Source organism: Erythranthe guttata, chromosome 10 (assembly GCF_056151865.1).
Source record: "Erythranthe guttata isolate IM_541 chromosome 10, IM_541, whole genome shotgun sequence".
In the NCBI taxonomy this organism is placed as follows: Eukaryota; Viridiplantae; Streptophyta; class Magnoliopsida; order Lamiales; family Phrymaceae; genus Erythranthe; species Erythranthe guttata.
Window position 1 is genome coordinate 2,196,483 of NC_142542.1, and position 16,553 is coordinate 2,213,035.

The 16,553-nt window shown below is 34.2% G+C and overlaps 3 protein-coding genes and 1 non-coding gene across 14 annotated transcripts; 2 read left to right on the top strand and 2 right to left on the bottom strand.

Moving 5' to 3' along the window:
* The first annotated feature begins 2,207 nt into the window (after window positions 1-2,207).
* TRNAP-AGG (transfer RNA proline (anticodon AGG)) lies at window positions 2,208-2,279 on the top strand. Its single transcript has one exon. It is a non-coding gene; the product is annotated as a tRNA-Pro (tRNA).
* A 1,622-nt stretch (window positions 2,280-3,901) lies between these two features.
* On the top strand, window positions 3,902-7,804 carry LOC105952875 (MLO-like protein 6). Of its 3 annotated transcripts, XM_088824892.1 has the most exons (15): window positions 3,902-4,172; window positions 4,259-4,316; window positions 4,420-4,676; window positions 4,807-4,923; window positions 5,070-5,130; window positions 5,218-5,306; window positions 5,439-5,513; window positions 5,611-5,705; window positions 6,201-6,250; window positions 6,379-6,419; window positions 6,521-6,694; window positions 6,797-6,832; window positions 6,927-6,994; window positions 7,096-7,156; window positions 7,294-7,804. In XM_088824892.1, the coding sequence occupies exons 1-15, from the start codon at window positions 4,053-4,055 to the stop codon at window positions 7,714-7,716; spliced, it is 1,725 nt and encodes a 574-aa protein (XP_088681018.1). In that variant the 5' UTR covers window positions 3,902-4,052; the 3' UTR covers window positions 7,717-7,804. The 3 variants fall into 3 exon arrangements, with proteins under 3 accessions (XP_088681018.1, XP_088681019.1, XP_088681020.1); XM_088824893.1 differs by lacking the exons at window positions 7,096-7,156; window positions 7,294-7,804 and having other exon boundaries at window positions 6,927-6,998; XM_088824894.1 differs by lacking the exons at window positions 3,902-4,172; window positions 4,259-4,316; window positions 4,420-4,676 and having other exon boundaries at window positions 4,785-4,923.
* Window positions 7,805-8,029: 225 nt separating this feature from the next.
* Window positions 8,030-8,788, bottom strand: LOC105952874 (ubiquitin-ribosomal protein eS31 fusion protein). The gene has a single exon (XM_012976458.2). It carries the CDS (start codon window positions 8,697-8,699, stop codon window positions 8,187-8,189), a length of 513 nt encoding a protein of 170 aa, XP_012831912.1. The 5' UTR covers window positions 8,700-8,788; the 3' UTR covers window positions 8,030-8,186.
* An 877-nt stretch (window positions 8,789-9,665) lies between these two features.
* LOC105952872 (uncharacterized) lies at window positions 9,666-15,663 on the bottom strand. Of its 9 annotated transcripts, none has more exons than XM_088823786.1 (9): window positions 15,149-15,409; window positions 14,379-14,538; window positions 13,717-14,066; window positions 12,620-12,749; window positions 11,660-12,346; window positions 11,051-11,433; window positions 10,427-10,525; window positions 10,136-10,273; window positions 9,666-9,956 (listed from the first exon to the last, which is right to left on the bottom strand). In XM_088823786.1, exons 4-9 carry the CDS (start codon window positions 12,711-12,713, stop codon window positions 9,807-9,809), a joined length of 1,551 nt encoding a protein of 516 aa, XP_088679912.1. In that variant the 5' UTR covers window positions 12,714-12,749; window positions 13,717-14,066; window positions 14,379-14,538; window positions 15,149-15,409; the 3' UTR covers window positions 9,666-9,806. The 9 variants fall into 9 exon arrangements, with proteins under 9 accessions (XP_088679912.1, XP_088679909.1, XP_088679911.1 ...); XM_088823783.1 differs by having other exon boundaries at window positions 13,605-14,066; XM_088823785.1 differs by having other exon boundaries at window positions 13,400-14,066.
* Window positions 15,664-16,553: the final 890 nt, after the last annotated feature.

Below are 16,553 nucleotides of genomic sequence, written 5' to 3' on the forward strand. Positions count from 1 at the left end.
ATACAAGAAGTATAATTGATTGTCGATTTAACATCTACATAATTTTAAATTATTTGTTTGTTAGTAGGCAATTCAAATGAGTAGGTCCAAATGTTTTCATACAAATGCAACGTCTAGCTCATAATAATAAATTGGTGAATACAACTAATACATTATCTGCTAATAATGATGCTATAGTATATGAATATAAGTTGATCATCAATTAAATTTTATTTTTTCATAGGTGAATAGTTCAAAATGCTAATTAAAATATAAATAGAAATTAATTAACAAGGCTACTATATTAGGATATGGTCAACAAGCATGACATATGGGACTGAGTTTAGCAGCCTCCAGCCGCCCAGGACCAGGCCCACCACCGCCCAAGTTGGGCACTATGTGCTGGATTAAGTTGCACGGCGTTTCCGAGAAATCGAAATCGAAATTCCGTAATACCTGACCAAAACGTTTTGGTGCCGTTTTCGTAAATATCTAAAAGTTTTGGAGACGTTTCTAGTGATAATGAAAAATATTTTTTAAATAAAGACTCGAAATTATGTATATTTGAAAAAATCTTAAATCTTATGTCTATTTTTTTTACTTTTAGTGGCCTTTTAATATTTTTTTTATAGATATTAATCCTATAGGAATACATATTGCTAGGTCTTATAGATAATTTGTGCATTGATATGCATCTCCAAGGTTAAGAGTTAAAATTGGAGATGTTATATCTATAATAGCTACTCAATAGTGTTATACCACCTCAATTTTTACTATCCTACTTCAACCATATCATTTAAAATTTAGCATTTTATTATATTTTATTATTTTTTAATTATTTTATGAATTGATATTTGTTATGTTATATATATATATATATATATATATATATATATATATATATATATATTTAAAATAAATAGTTATTAATTTATTAATATAAATTTAATAATGAATCAAACATTGATAATTTATAAAAAATAATCAAACCTCGTATGTCGGCACATGTCTTTTATAAATAAACAATTGAATATAATTTTTTTTAAAAAGAAAAAAACATTGAATATAATTACCTAAATAAACAAATTAAACCTAATAAATGAAATTTATAGAATCAAAAGGAAAAAAATCAAATACACAAAATGTCAGACGTGGGCTTTGGTCCAGATAGTACTTTTTATGGATTATTTTAATATTATCTTCATTTAGCTTTCATGTACAGTAGATGGTATATTTAGCTGGTGGAGGATTGATTTTACCTGCCAAGCAATAATTTAGCTTATCCGTTGGAGCATGTTTTTTTGCTTACAAATGCTATATGGATGGATTTTTAGCTGATATCATCCCAAAATATGGATGGTTGGAGATGCTCTAAGTTGAACATAATTTTGGGATACACATCTATAATTGACCGTCAAGATTTATGTTAAGGTTCATAATATTTTTTAGAATTTATGAATATATACCTATATTCTTAATATTTACGCCTTTTCTCATGTTTTAGTATCCAATTTTCCGGAATATAGGGTTTATCCGTGTCTATTTCCCTGTTTCGCGTATCGACGTTCCCCTATCCGTGCTACATAGGTGACGGAAACTTACCATATATAGCATGTGATTTAATTACCCTTTTCTTCCATCATAATACAATGATTATTATAGGTATATTAATATAGAAAATAATGTAACACTCCACATTATAAAAAAAAAAAAAAAATAATAAGGAATTTGTTAATCCTCCACAAAACTACCTTTTTTACTTTATTTGCTTGCAAAAACCCATGCGCGTGAAATTAATGGTAAGAGTAAGAAGAGTGTGATAATTTTGGGTAGTGGAGAAGTGATAGAAACAAATCCCATGATTGGTTGTTTTAGTGGCGCAGCAAAGTGCAAGTTCTTGAGGTAAACTCTAAGTTATACCCATCATTTTTTATTTTTATTTTTATTTTTTTTAATTAATATAGCTAGTAGGAATCATGACTCCCTAATTGCTTGTAATTAATCTAGTATTTATTTATGTATACAAATTTTGTTACTTTTTAATTAGTCGAAATAACTTAATGGAATTCCAACAACAACAAAAGAAGTTAAAGATTAACTTATGGAATTGTATTTTTAGAATTTAACATAAATTATGTGTGCTTCATACATCGGTTTAAATTGATGATTGTAACTTAAATTGTATGTATGCACTAATATATAATATCATTATCCAAAATGAACAAGTTGGGCATTTGGTCTAGTGGTATGATTCTCGCTTAGGGTGCGAGAGGTCCCGAGTTCAATTCTCGGAATGCCCCTTTTTTTTTTTCTAATTATTTACAATTTGATTTTCAATTTTGCTTTTTATCGAATTATTTCTGGACCTACAAAATCAGCTAAAAGCCCACATAGGTGAGAGATGTGGGCCTTCTATTTTTGTATCTTTTGGGTTTGCTTTTAACAAATTATTCAAAGGCTCTGAAAAATTAATATACAGTTCCATTTTTTCTTTCACAATAAAAAGAAACATTAGTATACTTATCAAAAAAAAAAAAAAAAAAAAAAAAACATTAGTATCAGAATTGCCAGTCCACTTGTATTAAGTAAGGAATCAAAATATTATAGAATTTAATAATATATATATATAATCTCTGTATGTATGTATATTTCTTACAAGTATTTGGTGTAAATAGCATTTTTCATTTAGATACAAAATTTCAGCCACTTGTGCAACTTTGAGGTTCAACCGTAGCCAATATTTGACTTTTGTTTGGTTAGCCAATATTTGACTTTTGCTTCATTTTTCTTACCTCCTTTACAAGCAATTCTTTCTACAACCTTCCCTATAGAGTAGACTGGCTTTGGACATATTTACGTACATGTGTGTGACTGTGTGCAGATTTACGAGACCATAATCCCGATAGTCGATGCTTTACTTGATTAGGTATACGAAAACTCTCTTATCAAGTATTAAATGTATATTTTGAACAATTCTTAGTTATGAATAATTCAAATGTGGTGGACTTAATTAAGTCATTCCCCAATTTGTCTTATGGGGGAGTAACTTGATAAGCATATAGGAGCTGTAGCAAGTAGAATTGACTGGGTTTGGATCCTTGCTTTTCTTTTTTTACCCAAGGAAAATGCGCAGTCAGCCAAATAGGTGCACTGGGTAAAACCGTATACTCTCGTATAATAATAGTTCGCAAACCATAAAAGAGACGTAAAAACCACACTAGGCTAACCATGTGTGACAAACTCGAGCTAATTATTATTGTCAAAAAGATTCGAACATGAGTCAATTCACACATGCTCACTTGCTCCAACGTCAGACCGCAGGACACAATTTACTTATTTATACAATTACGTTCTCAACTGCTAAATTTGAAAGATTCTAATATCCAAAAAAGAATGTTATATCAAATTTTGTCTTTTGCCTTTAGCTGCATATTGTTTGTCTGTGGTGTGGAAGGTCAATCACCATACTATTATTCATAAAATCATTTAAATAATAAAATGACAAGGGACCAATTATAGAAATAAATCATTCTACTGAAAAAAAGAAAAATGTAGACTCATACTAAAGATCACACAAAAAGGCCAATCTTGTCTGAATTTTCAAAAGACTAACTGGCTGGTAATGACAAAATTCTCCTGAATCAACTGAAATGTCGAAATTTTGCGCGCAATTTATTCTAATTTATAACAATACACAAAAAAAATCGAACTTATATATATAGGTACATATAATATATATTCCAAAGCAAAATAATAGACGAAGGAAAGTCGGTATTCCTCAATTCTCCAACAAATTCGATTTCTTTTTTTGTTTCTCAGTCCTGATTTGCCGACGAGTCAAAGTCAAGTTTCCCCTAGATTATTTACACACACTATCGCCTGTAGACCATTGTATAAGAAGCCCCCTACAAACTACCCCCCCACCGAAACGTAAAGACATTTTTGGTAATATTCACAACATATTACAATGTCCAAAAGTTGACAATCTTTCGGTAATAAATAGCTTTATAAAAATTCAGTCTCCAGAATTTATATAGATTTTCCAAAGTTGCATTTCCTTACCGAAAGAAGAAATGGCAGTAAAGGGAGGTCGATCGCTTGAAGAAACACCGACTTGGGCAGTTGCGGTTGTATGCTTCGTGCTCGTAGCAGTTTCAGTTATCATCGAATACACAATTCACCTTCTAGGAAAGGTATACGTGTATATATTACTACTGATCATGCATGTACACAACAATATATATTTTGAAGATCGTAATTTTTTTTTTATTGTTTCCAGTGGTTAGTAAAGAACAACAAGAAAGATTTATACGAAGCACTTGAAAAGGTTAAATCAGGTATGTCGTATATTCTGATCGAGATATTTATTGTTTTATTGATTTTTTTTTTAATATATTAACATGTTTGATGATGTTCTTTATTGTGATCTGTTCCCCTCAGAGCTTATGCTCCTAGGGTTTATATCATTGCTGTTAACAGTTGGGCAAGGGCCAATTTCGGAAATTTGCGTGTCAAAGAAAGTCGGAAATTCTTGGCACCCATGTGCAGAAAAGGAAGAAAAGAGCAAGTATAAAGAAGATGACGAAAAGGCTGATTTTGATGACAACGGCAGAAGAAGATTGCTTGCGTATTTGGACCCCGGTTGGGATCAGAGACGGGTTTTGGCTGCCGGAGGATATGATAAATGCGCAGACAAGGCATGATCAATATTTTTATTTTATTTTCTTGTTTCGTATTTAGAAATATTTTATATATATTTGGATTATTGTACTGCGATTATCGTTTTTTTTAAGAAATATTAACATTTTCATTAGCATAATTTTGCAGGGAAAAGTTCCCCTAATTTCCACAGATGGAATCCACCAACTGCATATATTCATCTTTGTGTTGGCTGTTTTTCATGTGGTTTGTTGTATAATCACACTAGCTCTAAGCAGGGCCAAGGTATATATATATATATATATATATATATATATATATATATATATATATATATATATATATATATATATATATATATATATTACTTTTTTTTAAATTATTTTAGCATTTTTTTTATTAATTATTGTGTGGTTTGTTTTTGTATTTAGATGAGGAAATGGAAAGCATGGGAAATGGAAACAAGAACAGCTGAATATCAATACTCTCATGGTAAATAAAAAAATAAAAAAAAAAATATTGAGGATTTCACAATTCCAACAATATCAGCTTTTATAAAAGTACTTTTTGGTATTATAGATCCAGAAAGATTCAGATTCACAAGGGACACTTCATTTGGAAGAAGGCATATGAGCTTTTGGAGTAAATCTCCTGTCCTAATTTGGGTGGTAATATAACAATCTTTGCATCTTTCGTTAGCTCTTACGGTTTTCTAAAATCGACGGTTATTTTTTAAAACATTTTACGTTATTGATCTAATAAATCGGGGGGACTTGAATTTTGTGCTCCTAAAATTCCAGGTATGTTTCTTCAGACAATTTGTGAGATCAGTTCCAAAGGTTGACTATATGACTCTGCGCCACGGATTTATCACCGTAAGCAGATTTACCTTAATGCTGTATAACTTTCTTATAGTCTTCTAACAAAAAAATATATAACTCGGGTTTTTCGATTCTGTAATAAAATCGACAGGCACATTTGGCACCACACAGCCAAACAGATTTTGATTTCCAGAAGTACATCAAACGAACACTTGAAGCAGATTTTAAAGTTATCGTAGGCATCAGGTGTGTCACTAACCCCTATATATATATATATATATCTCGATATAGTTGTTATACTGTCTCTGTTTCCGTTTCTATTTAAGTGTCGTTTTACAATTTCAATAAAATTGTTTAGCCCAACTATACACAAACATTAATGACACATTAATGAAGTGAGAAAGAGAGAGGATAAAAAGTCAGAAGGGGTAATACCGCAATATTATCAAATGAAGACTTCTCTAGTTTTCTCCTTAAAATCAAGATTATTTAATAGCTCCCTTAAATGAAACTTAAAAAAAACGTGGGGAGCTAAACCTCTATAAATTGATACAGTCAGGACTAATAAAATCCTATTATTTAGCGAAATATTAAATTATCGAACTAATAGTTTAGTATTTTTTTAACGAGTCGGGACCAGAAGAAATTATATTTTAAGCGAGGTTATAAGTTTATCGAGTATTAATTTATCGAGGTTCTACTGTAAGTAGTGAAGCTAACATCTTATTGTCATATTCACAGTCCCCCAATATGGCTATTCGCAGTTCTATTCTTGCTGTTCAACACCCAAGGTAAGAAAATAAGCTCGTCTTCAGATAGTTCACTAATCTTATTACAATGCTACAAATGACTATTATAGGAGAAGAATCTGATTCTTGACTAATCTAAAAGTTCCGATTTTTATCTTTGGTGGAAATAGGCTGGCGTTCCTATCTGTGGCTGCCCTTTATCCCACTTATCGTAAGTTCAATCTTATCTAATTTAAACCATCAATCGTAATTTTAGTAAAAATTTCATAATTAGACGAACTCAAAATCCTACGCTGTATAACTCCTACGCAGATGATCTTGTTAGTGGGAACAAAACTTCAAGTCATCATAACCAAGATGGGATTAAGGTTTCAAGAACGAGGAGAGGTGGTGAAAGGGACACCTGTCGTTCAACCAGCTGATAACCTTTTCTGGTTCAATCGACCCTATCTCCTACTTCACCTCGTCCACTTTGTTTTCTTTCAGGTACTTTCTCGATGAATGTTATTACATTCTACTCACTAACTTCGAAAAGTACTAAGAGTTACTCATGATGTTTTTCTTCGATCTTTTGTTTTACTCCTATAGAATGCATTCCAGCTGGCATTCTTTATCTGGGCTTGGGTAAGCATTACTCGTGTATAGTTAAAATCCCTATCACAATTTCATCTTCGGCTTTTTGGTATCTGATGAAGATATTTCAATCGACATGTTTCAGTATGAATTTGGGATAAGATCTTGCTTCCACGAAACAACAAAAGACATCTCAATCAGGATATCAATGGGGTGAGTACGAGCATTTTACTAAATCCTAAAAAAATTTATAATCAATTAAATGAGAAACATACTAACACTACCAAAAAAAAAATACTTTCTTTATGTCACAGGGTACTTATACAAATACTCTGCAGCTATGTTACTCTTCCATTGTATGCCTTAGTAACACAGGTAATAGATACTTCACTTCCCGAGAATGAGTAATTCAAGAATTCAAAATATATTTCATGTGGGATTATCTAAATTCTAAACAATAAAGTTAATATGAGTTTGAAAATCGAAATACTTACCTTCACTACATCGAACAGATGGGATCAAACATGAAGCCGACAATCTTTAACGAGAGAGTAGCGAAAGCACTGCGTACATGGCACCAAACTGCAAGAAAGCAGATAAAGAAAAATAGTCACTCGGGCTTAGGCACACCACCTTCGAGCAGGCCAAGCACCCCACTTCATGGCTCTTCGCCTCTCCATTTGCTGCGCCACAACAAGAGCGAGTTCGACAGTGTGAATGCTTCTCCAAGAACCACCATTCACAAAACCGAGTCATGGCCAGCCGAACATGATGATGTTCCATGGTCCAATAATAATCATACAGGAACTGCCAATCCGATCGAAGAAGAGACGGAGATTCAAGAATATTCGAACAATCCTATTTCTCAACCCCATCACTTGCGAAATGAGACACATTCGGTAGATTTCTCGTTTGAAAAGAACGCAGGAGCCTGAATACTTGCAATAGTAATAAGCAGCAGAGTATAGCACTTACGAATATACACTGATCTATTTAATAAGCTAAATCTGCGTCGTGGAAGTATATATATCACAAGTTCGTATGTGAACTGATCAATCACCTTTTCCACAGAGTTATTTGCACTTTCTTTTACCGACACCAACCAGATATTGCACAAATCGTAAACTTGCTAAAACTTTCAAGATAACGAAATCAACCAAATCTAATCCATTCACACATCTCATCAACATGCCAAAGAAAATATTTCAAAGCACTAAAAATATTAGAACATGGAAAGATATCCAAACATCAAACAGATAAAATGTTCTATTCATCAAGTGAAACGAGATGCGTCTAATCGAACAAAAAGCCGAAACATCACAGAATTCAGGTAGCAAAATATCAAATTTATTCACCCAAAATCAAAATATTTTTCCTAAGCAATAGAATCCAATTCAGCAGAAGCTCACTTCTTCTTCGCAACCTTAGTCTTGCCCTTAGCATGAACCTCCTTCTTATGCGTGCGTCTCGGTTTCAATTCTCCCAATTTATGGCCCACCATAGTCTCCAAAATACGAAACGGCACGTGCTTCTTCCCGTCGTGAACAGCAATTCGATGCCCTACCATATCCGGCACGATAGTCGAACCCCTGGACCATGTCTTAATCAGTTCTTTCTTCGAGATTTCATTCAGATTCTTAATTTTCTTCACCAAGTGATTGGCGACGAAAGGTATCCGCCAGCTGGTTCCGCCGCCGCGGAGGCGGAGGACGAGGTGGAGTGTGGATTCCTTCTGAATGTTGTAGTCGGCTAAGGTCCGGCCGTCCTCCAGCTGTTTTCCGGCGAAGATGAGGCGCTGCTGATCCGGCGGGATACCTTCCTTGTCCTGGATCTTCGCCTTGACATTGTCGATGGTGTCGGAGCTCTCCACTTCGAGAGTGATTGTTTTTCCGGTTAGGGTTTTCACGAAGATTTGCATTTTCTTTTGATTTTTTTTTTGTTCCGAAGAAAAGATGAGTTGGACGAAGGAAGGAGGGGTTTTTAGTATTGAAGTTAATTCCGTTTACCTCCCTGAGGTTTGACAAAATCCAAACCCACTCTTGTAATTCTTTTTAAGAGAATTATAGTTTTCACCCTCAAGTTTTCACTAATTTCACTTTTGGTCCCCTATGTTTACAAAAATATATTTAGTCCCTCATATTTCAATAATTTAATTATTTTGGTCATTTTCGTCAATTTACCGCTAGCTAATATGTCAGTTAATTCATTGATGGACATAGGCGTGATTCCGTTAGTTTTAATGGAAAATTGATGGAAATGACTAAAAGTGTTAAATTTTTGAAATATGAAGGATCAAATGTATTTTTTGTGAACATGAGGGACCAAATATGAAATCAATGCTAATGTGATAGACTAAAACTGTATTTTTTCCAATTTTCATTTCTTTTTTCTTTTTCTATTTTTCTTTTTTCTTTTTATAAACCCGCCGCAGCTACAAAATGTAACAAAAAACTTTGTTCTTGTGCAATAACTCATAAATCACATCACTGGTATAATTCGCATAGTAGGGCAAACTAGGTGAAAAGGAACTCGGAGTTCTGAAATAAATAATCGAACTCGAGTCGTTATACGTCCTGCTTTATCTGAACATAAATAGTTATGGACTTGTGGTAAGGTAAAACAAAGGGTGAAAAGCATTTTGCTCTTCGATTATATGTCGATTTGCACATTGTGAACAAAATAGTTTTGCACGATTTTCTCTGAACTTGTTTATTTGTTGCATCATACCTATTTCCGTCCAAAATTTGGCCAAGCACTATTTTGAAGGGGTAAAATGTCTCGAGTTTTTCAGTGGGCAAAGTGTAAAAAAATCGCTTTCGATGTGAATAAATAGTAACGGTGAGCAACAAATAATCCTACCCTTATTCTCCCACCTTTATCAGGATGAAGAAAGGAAGAAATACCATAAAATAGAATGCAACGTCTCTTTTAACAAATAATGTTCGTTTCCTCCCATTCGAGGAATAAATTTGAAACACATATATGTACAAAAGATTCATGTAAATTACTATCGAACATAAACGACTCATTTGTCTTTAACACCGTCACCTACAGCAGGTGATTTACAAATCGGACATACATTCTTCATCGACAACCATTTTCGAATACAGCCCACGTGAAAATCGTGTCTACACGCTTTTAATGTGGCAACATCATCCATGTTTTTGTATTCATCCTGTTAAAAGGGCACACACAGTTACACCGTTTAGAACATCTAATTAAAAAAAAAAAACTTGGATAATTTATCTCATTAATAAAGCTCAATCTAACGACTATACAGCACCATTAACTTATTATATTACATAAGTATATAGGTTTCGGAAAGAAAGATACTAGAAAAAGATCGATTCTCACCAAGCAAATAACACAAGTTCCTTCATCTTGAGATATGTCTGAAGAACAATATATCGATTCAGTCAGACATTTTGAAATTGAACCATCGGACAAGCCGGTGTTGACACTTCCAATACTCTCTCCCAGTGCAACGAGTTCCTGTTTACGCCAATTACTTATAGTTTAGCAACTTAAGGTAAAAAATTGTGAAAACAAATAAATAAATAATAATAATAATAATTAATAACATAATAATTAAAACATTGGAATGCGAGAATAAAATTGGAGATGGAAAGGAGCATAAAAAACGACCTCGTAGCTCATATTGTCTATATCAAGTCTCATATTCCTGTGCTGATCAAACAAAGTTCTGGATGCATATATTGCTGAGTGGTCCGCAACCATGAGACCCTGAAATACATACATAAGATGAACGGGTGAACAATAAGGAGATAACGGTATGCTGGTAAACGCTAGTCCGTCTTGTTTGAAGAAGAGAAGGGGGGGAAAATTGTGTAACACCAAGTAATTTGGAAAGTCCTATATTTAGTGACCTTTTCAGCAGAAAGATATCCACTCATGATAATTTTATCTCCTCCTATTACAATTTTTCTACTTCCATTTACCCGTTTTCTGTGGTAACGTAACTTGATATTTTATGCACTGACTGCATCCGAAAGACTCGAAACAAATACCTCTCAATCAGTTGACTAGGGGGAAAATGAACAAGCCGGAATCGTGCATTTAATCATTATAAAGATCAAAAGCAAGAGTTGCCTACGAGAAACTACTATTCAAATATGATACTCAAATTCATTAAAAAAATCAAATAATTAAGGCAACCACAAAATAGAAAGGGGCGCGCTCAAGTCACCATTTTATTCCTAGTTTTTTCAGACATAAAACTCCCATAACAATACGTGAGAAAATTCATACCTCGGCAGAAGACCTATATCTGTCACTTGATATAGAAGTTCTCCCACTCCTGTCGACATTGCGGAACCTTAAGTTAGAAACTGCCCGTGAATTTCTCGAGGGGTGACTTTCTGCCACCATCTGCTGCCCTACATCTGAAGCAGCTACATGCCCGGGTTGGAAGATGCTCCACGAAGCCCTGAGAGTTGGGGCAGATCTTTGACTTTGACCATAACCACTCCGTACTCCTCTAACAGACTGGTTTGGGAGAGTGTTGGCATTCTGAGGAACAAGACCTCTGTTTGAAGTAACATCATTGTTGTAACCTTGAATCTGAATGGAACTATTTGTATGGTTGTTTGGCGTATTCATGGAGTTTGGATCGTGGCTAAAGAAACTGGAATCTAAAAAAATTCAAAATAAGAGTACCTTAGCATATGCAACAAAATCTCGATAAATTAATAACCTCACTTAAATAAAAATTTCTCACGGTCCCGACTCGGTGACAACGTGCTAAATTATTAATTCAATAATTTAATATATCCGCTAAATTGACAGAATTTTCCTAATCCCAGCTGTATTAATTCATAGAGGTTTAACTGTAAGGATAAAAAGCCACGAAAAACTAACCTGAGCCAAAATTCCCCTCATGCGCGACAGGTGGTATCGGATTATTACCATTCGAACTCTGGCCCCAGAAATCCATTGGATTAGATTGATGCAAAGAATTATTGGTTGGCAATTGAGTTCTGGCAATATTGGTTTCCATGCCAACTGCAGGTCTACTTCTCACATTTCTGATTGTACCTTCACCGCCTAAGGAGAGACTATTATTGCCGCCATAGGATACAGTATAATCCCAGAGTGTATGATTAGATTCAGTGTTCTGCTTCTCCTGCCACGGGTCTGCAGGCAAACGAATATCGGACGAACTTCCAGCATCATAGTACCTGCTGCTTGTAGATGCCAGGTGGCTGTCGCAAATTGGAGGGATTCCAGGGCTTTTCCGCTTATATGATGGTCCTCTGCTACTGCCTACTGTCGGATCGTAAAAACTACCGTCAACGTTGGATGACGAGTGATGAGAATAATTATTTTGAACCGTGTGAAGATTTCCAGCACCAGTTTGTTGAATAAAAGGATCACGAGATGGGCCAGGAGCCATTGGTTGATAATGAGTTGATTCACCGGCATTAAGAACAGATGAAGAATATCCAATTGACGTAGGAGCAGGGGTCCAATGAGAAGGGAAGTATCCACCTTGATGTGCCATATTATCCACCGGATGAGTAATTGAACTGTTTTCAGTACCCCGTGCTATATAAAAAAGAATATAGAAGAACATAAGATAAAAAATTACGTAAATACAAACACGGAAGTTACATCTATTTAATCAAATTAAAGGAAAAATGGATAACGACGTCCATGCAACACAGACTGTAATCAGATAATGATGCCAAAACAAAGATTCCTTCGTCTGGCATTCAATTCTACTAATAACAAAAAAAAATGGTACTAAACAGAGTTTTAGTTCCGTGCGGAAAAAAAAAAGGAAGTTGTGAAAATGGATTTATTAGAATGTTATTATACCAATGGGAATATAAGGTTGCTCTGCATGACTCCACCCCGGATTGCTATCACTCTCAAAAATCTGAGATGTGTTAAACAAGTGCCTGTGCCCCATAGTTATCCGACCAGTATGAAACTAGCTGACCAAAACCTGCATGGTATCACAAAATCTGATAAGTTTCAATAAAATGCCAAAGATAAATGGAATTCGTTACATCTGCTGAGGCTTCTCAAGTTATGATATTTTCTCGATCATGTAATATACAGACAGTTAGCAAATTTATAATGGGGAAATATGTGGCATACCGTGCATGTCAAAAGCAAACAGATGTACAGGGAAATATAGCAATAACTTAAATCGTATACTTAAACTAGTATCCTCCCTTGATCTATCGTTATATTCATTAGTTTATGCAAATTTTGAAATCGAAAAATGACAAAATGATTGGCACATTCATTTTTTCTTATCCTGGCCTTCAAAAGTGAACTACAACAATGGAAAATGGAACAAAATGCAACCTTCTACAAGGAAGCAAGGACCGTCGTCTATCTAGAAGAGGATGTCAAAGTAAGTTTATAAAATGCCTCTCCTCTCGTGTATATACAATAATGACAAGAAACTTAGAGAAAAATAAAATATAAATATAAACACAATAGAGATCAGATGTAAAATTAGTACGTCTCCCATCCTTCCCAAGTTCATTGTATTTAATAAAATTTAATACACAATAGGTAATTTGGATGTAAGATTTGCACTTCTCCTCCCTTATGCACATTTTTTTATTCTGACTTCCGAGTCACCTTATATTCACAACACTCTGCTCACACTATCCTCTTCTCCTTGGAAGTTAGAGGTAACAGGTCTTCGTTAGTGCACTGAATCATGACCTGACTGCATTAATCTACATACGCTTCAAAGTTGAATATACTCGTTCGATAAAGTCATGTTAAAACTGCTGCATATATAGATATAGATGACTTGCAAATGCTAATGTCTATATCTTACATAAAGAAGATGGCCATAAGGCAACCCTGTTCTCGTCCATTGCACAAACCACAATGCAAGATATTTAACAAGCAAATATAGAATTGCAAGCCAACTTAATATTCTGAGCTACCCATTAAGGCTACGGTTAAGATAATTCCTATAAGCCACCAAAAAGCTCGTAGAAGTTGATTATGCCAAAGCCCCAAGGCAATCTTAGTCACCGGATATTGACGGCATTCTTAGAATTATTCCAGGGTGATCTGGAATGAACCGCCACTTTGTTGGAGCTGAATGATGGAACGGTACGAGCAAATTCCACAAGGCAAATAATTATAATTTCCGGCAAATGTATTTTTTTTATATTTTCTTGTCTGTTGTCGAACTCAAAGGCTGATGTCAATCTAATAATTCTTGGAGGGAACAGCAGAAACCAAAACCAAATCTGTTCTTCCATGATCCAGATAGATCAAATAAAGGAACCTGCAATACCATTTGCGATTCAGATTCTTCATATAACACTAAGCCTCTATGTACTAAATACGTGCCCTATCCGTGTGTAGGAAGGAGGCTAGTGCTTTTTCTAAAACTTTAAAAAAGACAATTGTCACTAAGCTACAAAAGATGCAGAAAATCGGCACTTTAGTGCATCGTTTATATCCTAGCTTGATCTTAAATTGCTGACATTAAAACCTTTTCTCATCGATATTAGAACTGTAAACAAAAGACTAGACTGGATAGAGGTTGAGGAAGAGAGAGAGAGAGAAGGAGAGAGGTAAGCATCAAACATCTTACCTGCAAGTTACCCCCTCGGTTCATATGCTTTGCTAACTCAGGCTCATTTTTAGGCAAAGAAAACGAACGAAATGATAGATTCTCGTTGTCCAGAAAATGCTAGCTGAAGTAGCCGAGGAAAGCCCTAAGTTTGAACTACTACACTTGGATATACGGATTCCTACAAATCAAAGGCCAAATCCTCCATAAATATATACCACCACAAACCCCAGCCTGGATACTAGAAAACATCCAAACTCATTCCTACTTAATTCAATCCTAAATAATAATCAAAAGAAATCTTTTTGAACCAAGTACAGTTTTGAAAATCATCAGCCGTCGTAGAAACAATAAAAAACAAAAACTGTTCGCCCGTGATTGTTAGATTCAGAATTGGGGGAAGTGGGGAACAATCTTAAGGATACCAAATAAATATGAAGGAAAGGAAGAAAAAAAAAAATCTGAAAATTCTTCAGATTTGCCACACGTGTGAAAACCCATGATTCCGTGGATGGATGAAGGAATCTTCCTCTGAAACTTAGTTAGTGGCCATCAATTGGATATGACAAAGCTTAGAACACGATCGCCATGAAAAATACAATAAACTGACGATCGGAGCCAAATACACACACTAGCACAAATACCAGTCAATCCTATAGCCCATACAGCAAAATCCAATTAACGACTGATCAATCAACCGATACATTAAAAAAAAACAAATTCATCAAAACAAAAAACAAAATTGATGCAGCAATCATCGGTAAATCAGAGAAAACGAAACACGAACCAACCTCGATAATCGGTGATCAGATAAAACTCAGCTGAAACGCCGACTGGTTTTGTGTTGTCTATATAGAATTGTAGATAGTACGGAACACACAAGGAATATGAACAGAAGAGAGAGAGAGAGAGACGGTGAATTATTATATTTATAGCGGTTGATTCATGAATGAATGGGTTGCGTATTCCTCTGTATGTACATCTTCTCTCTATTAAATATTATACAAAGAGGAAAGAGTGATAGGTATAAAAAGTTGGTAATAAATCAAATTGAAATTTAATTGAAAAAAAAGAAAAAGAAGGCAACAAAGCAAGTAGAGTTTTGGAATTTAGGTGGACACCGCAATGGAAGGAAACTGAATTGCAGAACAGCATCAACTTTTTCAAAATAATTACAGTTATTTTAGTATATGCGATTCTAATACAAATGGAAATCGGATTATTATTATGGGATTTGTGCATTATCTTTTTAATTTGTTTTTGTAAAATTCCTATCAAGTAATCTATTTTTTTGTTTTCTTTACTTAATTCTGAATCTCAATGGGCTCAAATAACTATTTTAATTGTAATAAGCATCGGAATTGGAATATATATGAGTTTCCGAATTCCGAATTCCAATACGGTTACAATTTTCAAAAATAATTCCAGAATCTCCAGAAAAAAAAATCTTAAAAATTACACTTACAATATCATTTCATTATACATTTTTACACTAAAAATTTGAAATTTATTGATTTCCACAACTCGAAAATTTATGATTTCGCAACAAGTTTTTTCATTCCAATTTTCGAAATTCTGATTTCCAATTTTTCCGAAACGGGACTGTAATGGGTTTTTCACTTCTGAAAACAATCGGAATATTTTTGAAAGTACTTATTACAATCTGATCCATCCGATTTCCACCGCTTATAAACATTTTTACAAAAAATCCATCGCATTAGCTCAATGAAGGCATGTGATAATTCTTTTAATTAAAGGGTTTATTAGGGAAAACCCCCTTGTTCATATTTTCTAATGAGGTAGATCCAATTTTTTTTCTCCTTTTTGAGATACACCCAATTTTGCCAACTTGGCAAAATATATTATATAATTTCCCTTTAATACCCCTGTTTTATTATTAAACGGCATTTATTTCCCTTAATACGTGATTTGAGATTTGCTGATACGTTGCCTAAAATCACGGAATAAATTTACGTGAGATCATTAGCCGTTATATCAAATCGTGTACAATATTTTTTGAAGATTCTCTTCATCGTTCCAGCGGGTTTTATCGTCATTGAAGATTTCTGCACCGTCGTGAAAATATGATCGATTTTTGAGCGTTTGTTGTTGGACGTTGTTAAGCGGATATGAATGCGTTATTCGTTTTTATTTTTTGCTCAATGTCCATGATTGTCGTGTATGGTGGTTAGAAAT

Excerpts from the sequence above, each read along its gene's own strand:
- LOC105952875 (XM_088824892.1), top strand. The coding sequence starts at position 4,053 with ATGGCAGTAAAGGGAGGTCGATCGCTTGAAGAAACACCGACTTGGGCA. Across the intron at positions 6,695-6,796 it reads TCCACTTTGTTTTCTTTCAG|AATGCATTCCAGCTGGCATT; the intron begins GTACTTTCTCGA and ends TTACTCCTATAG. Across the intron at positions 6,995-7,095 it reads TCAATCAGGATATCAATGGG|GGTACTTATACAAATACTCT; the intron begins GTGAGTACGAGC and ends TTTATGTCACAG.
- LOC105952874 (XM_012976458.2), bottom strand. The coding sequence starts at position 8,699 with ATGCAAATCTTCGTGAAAACCCTAACCGGAAAAACAATCACTCTCGAA.
- LOC105952872 (XM_012976456.2), bottom strand. The coding sequence starts at position 12,713 with ATGGGGCACAGGCACTTGTTTAACACATCTCAGATTTTTGAGAGTGAT. Across the intron at positions 12,347-12,619 it reads GCAACCTTATATTCCCATTG|CACGGGGTACTGAAAACAGT; the intron begins GTATAATAACAT and ends TTTTTTATATAG. Across the intron at positions 9,957-10,135 it reads GAACTTGTGTTATTTGCTTG|GATGAATACAAAAACATGGA; the intron begins GTGAGAATCGAT and ends CCCTTTTAACAG.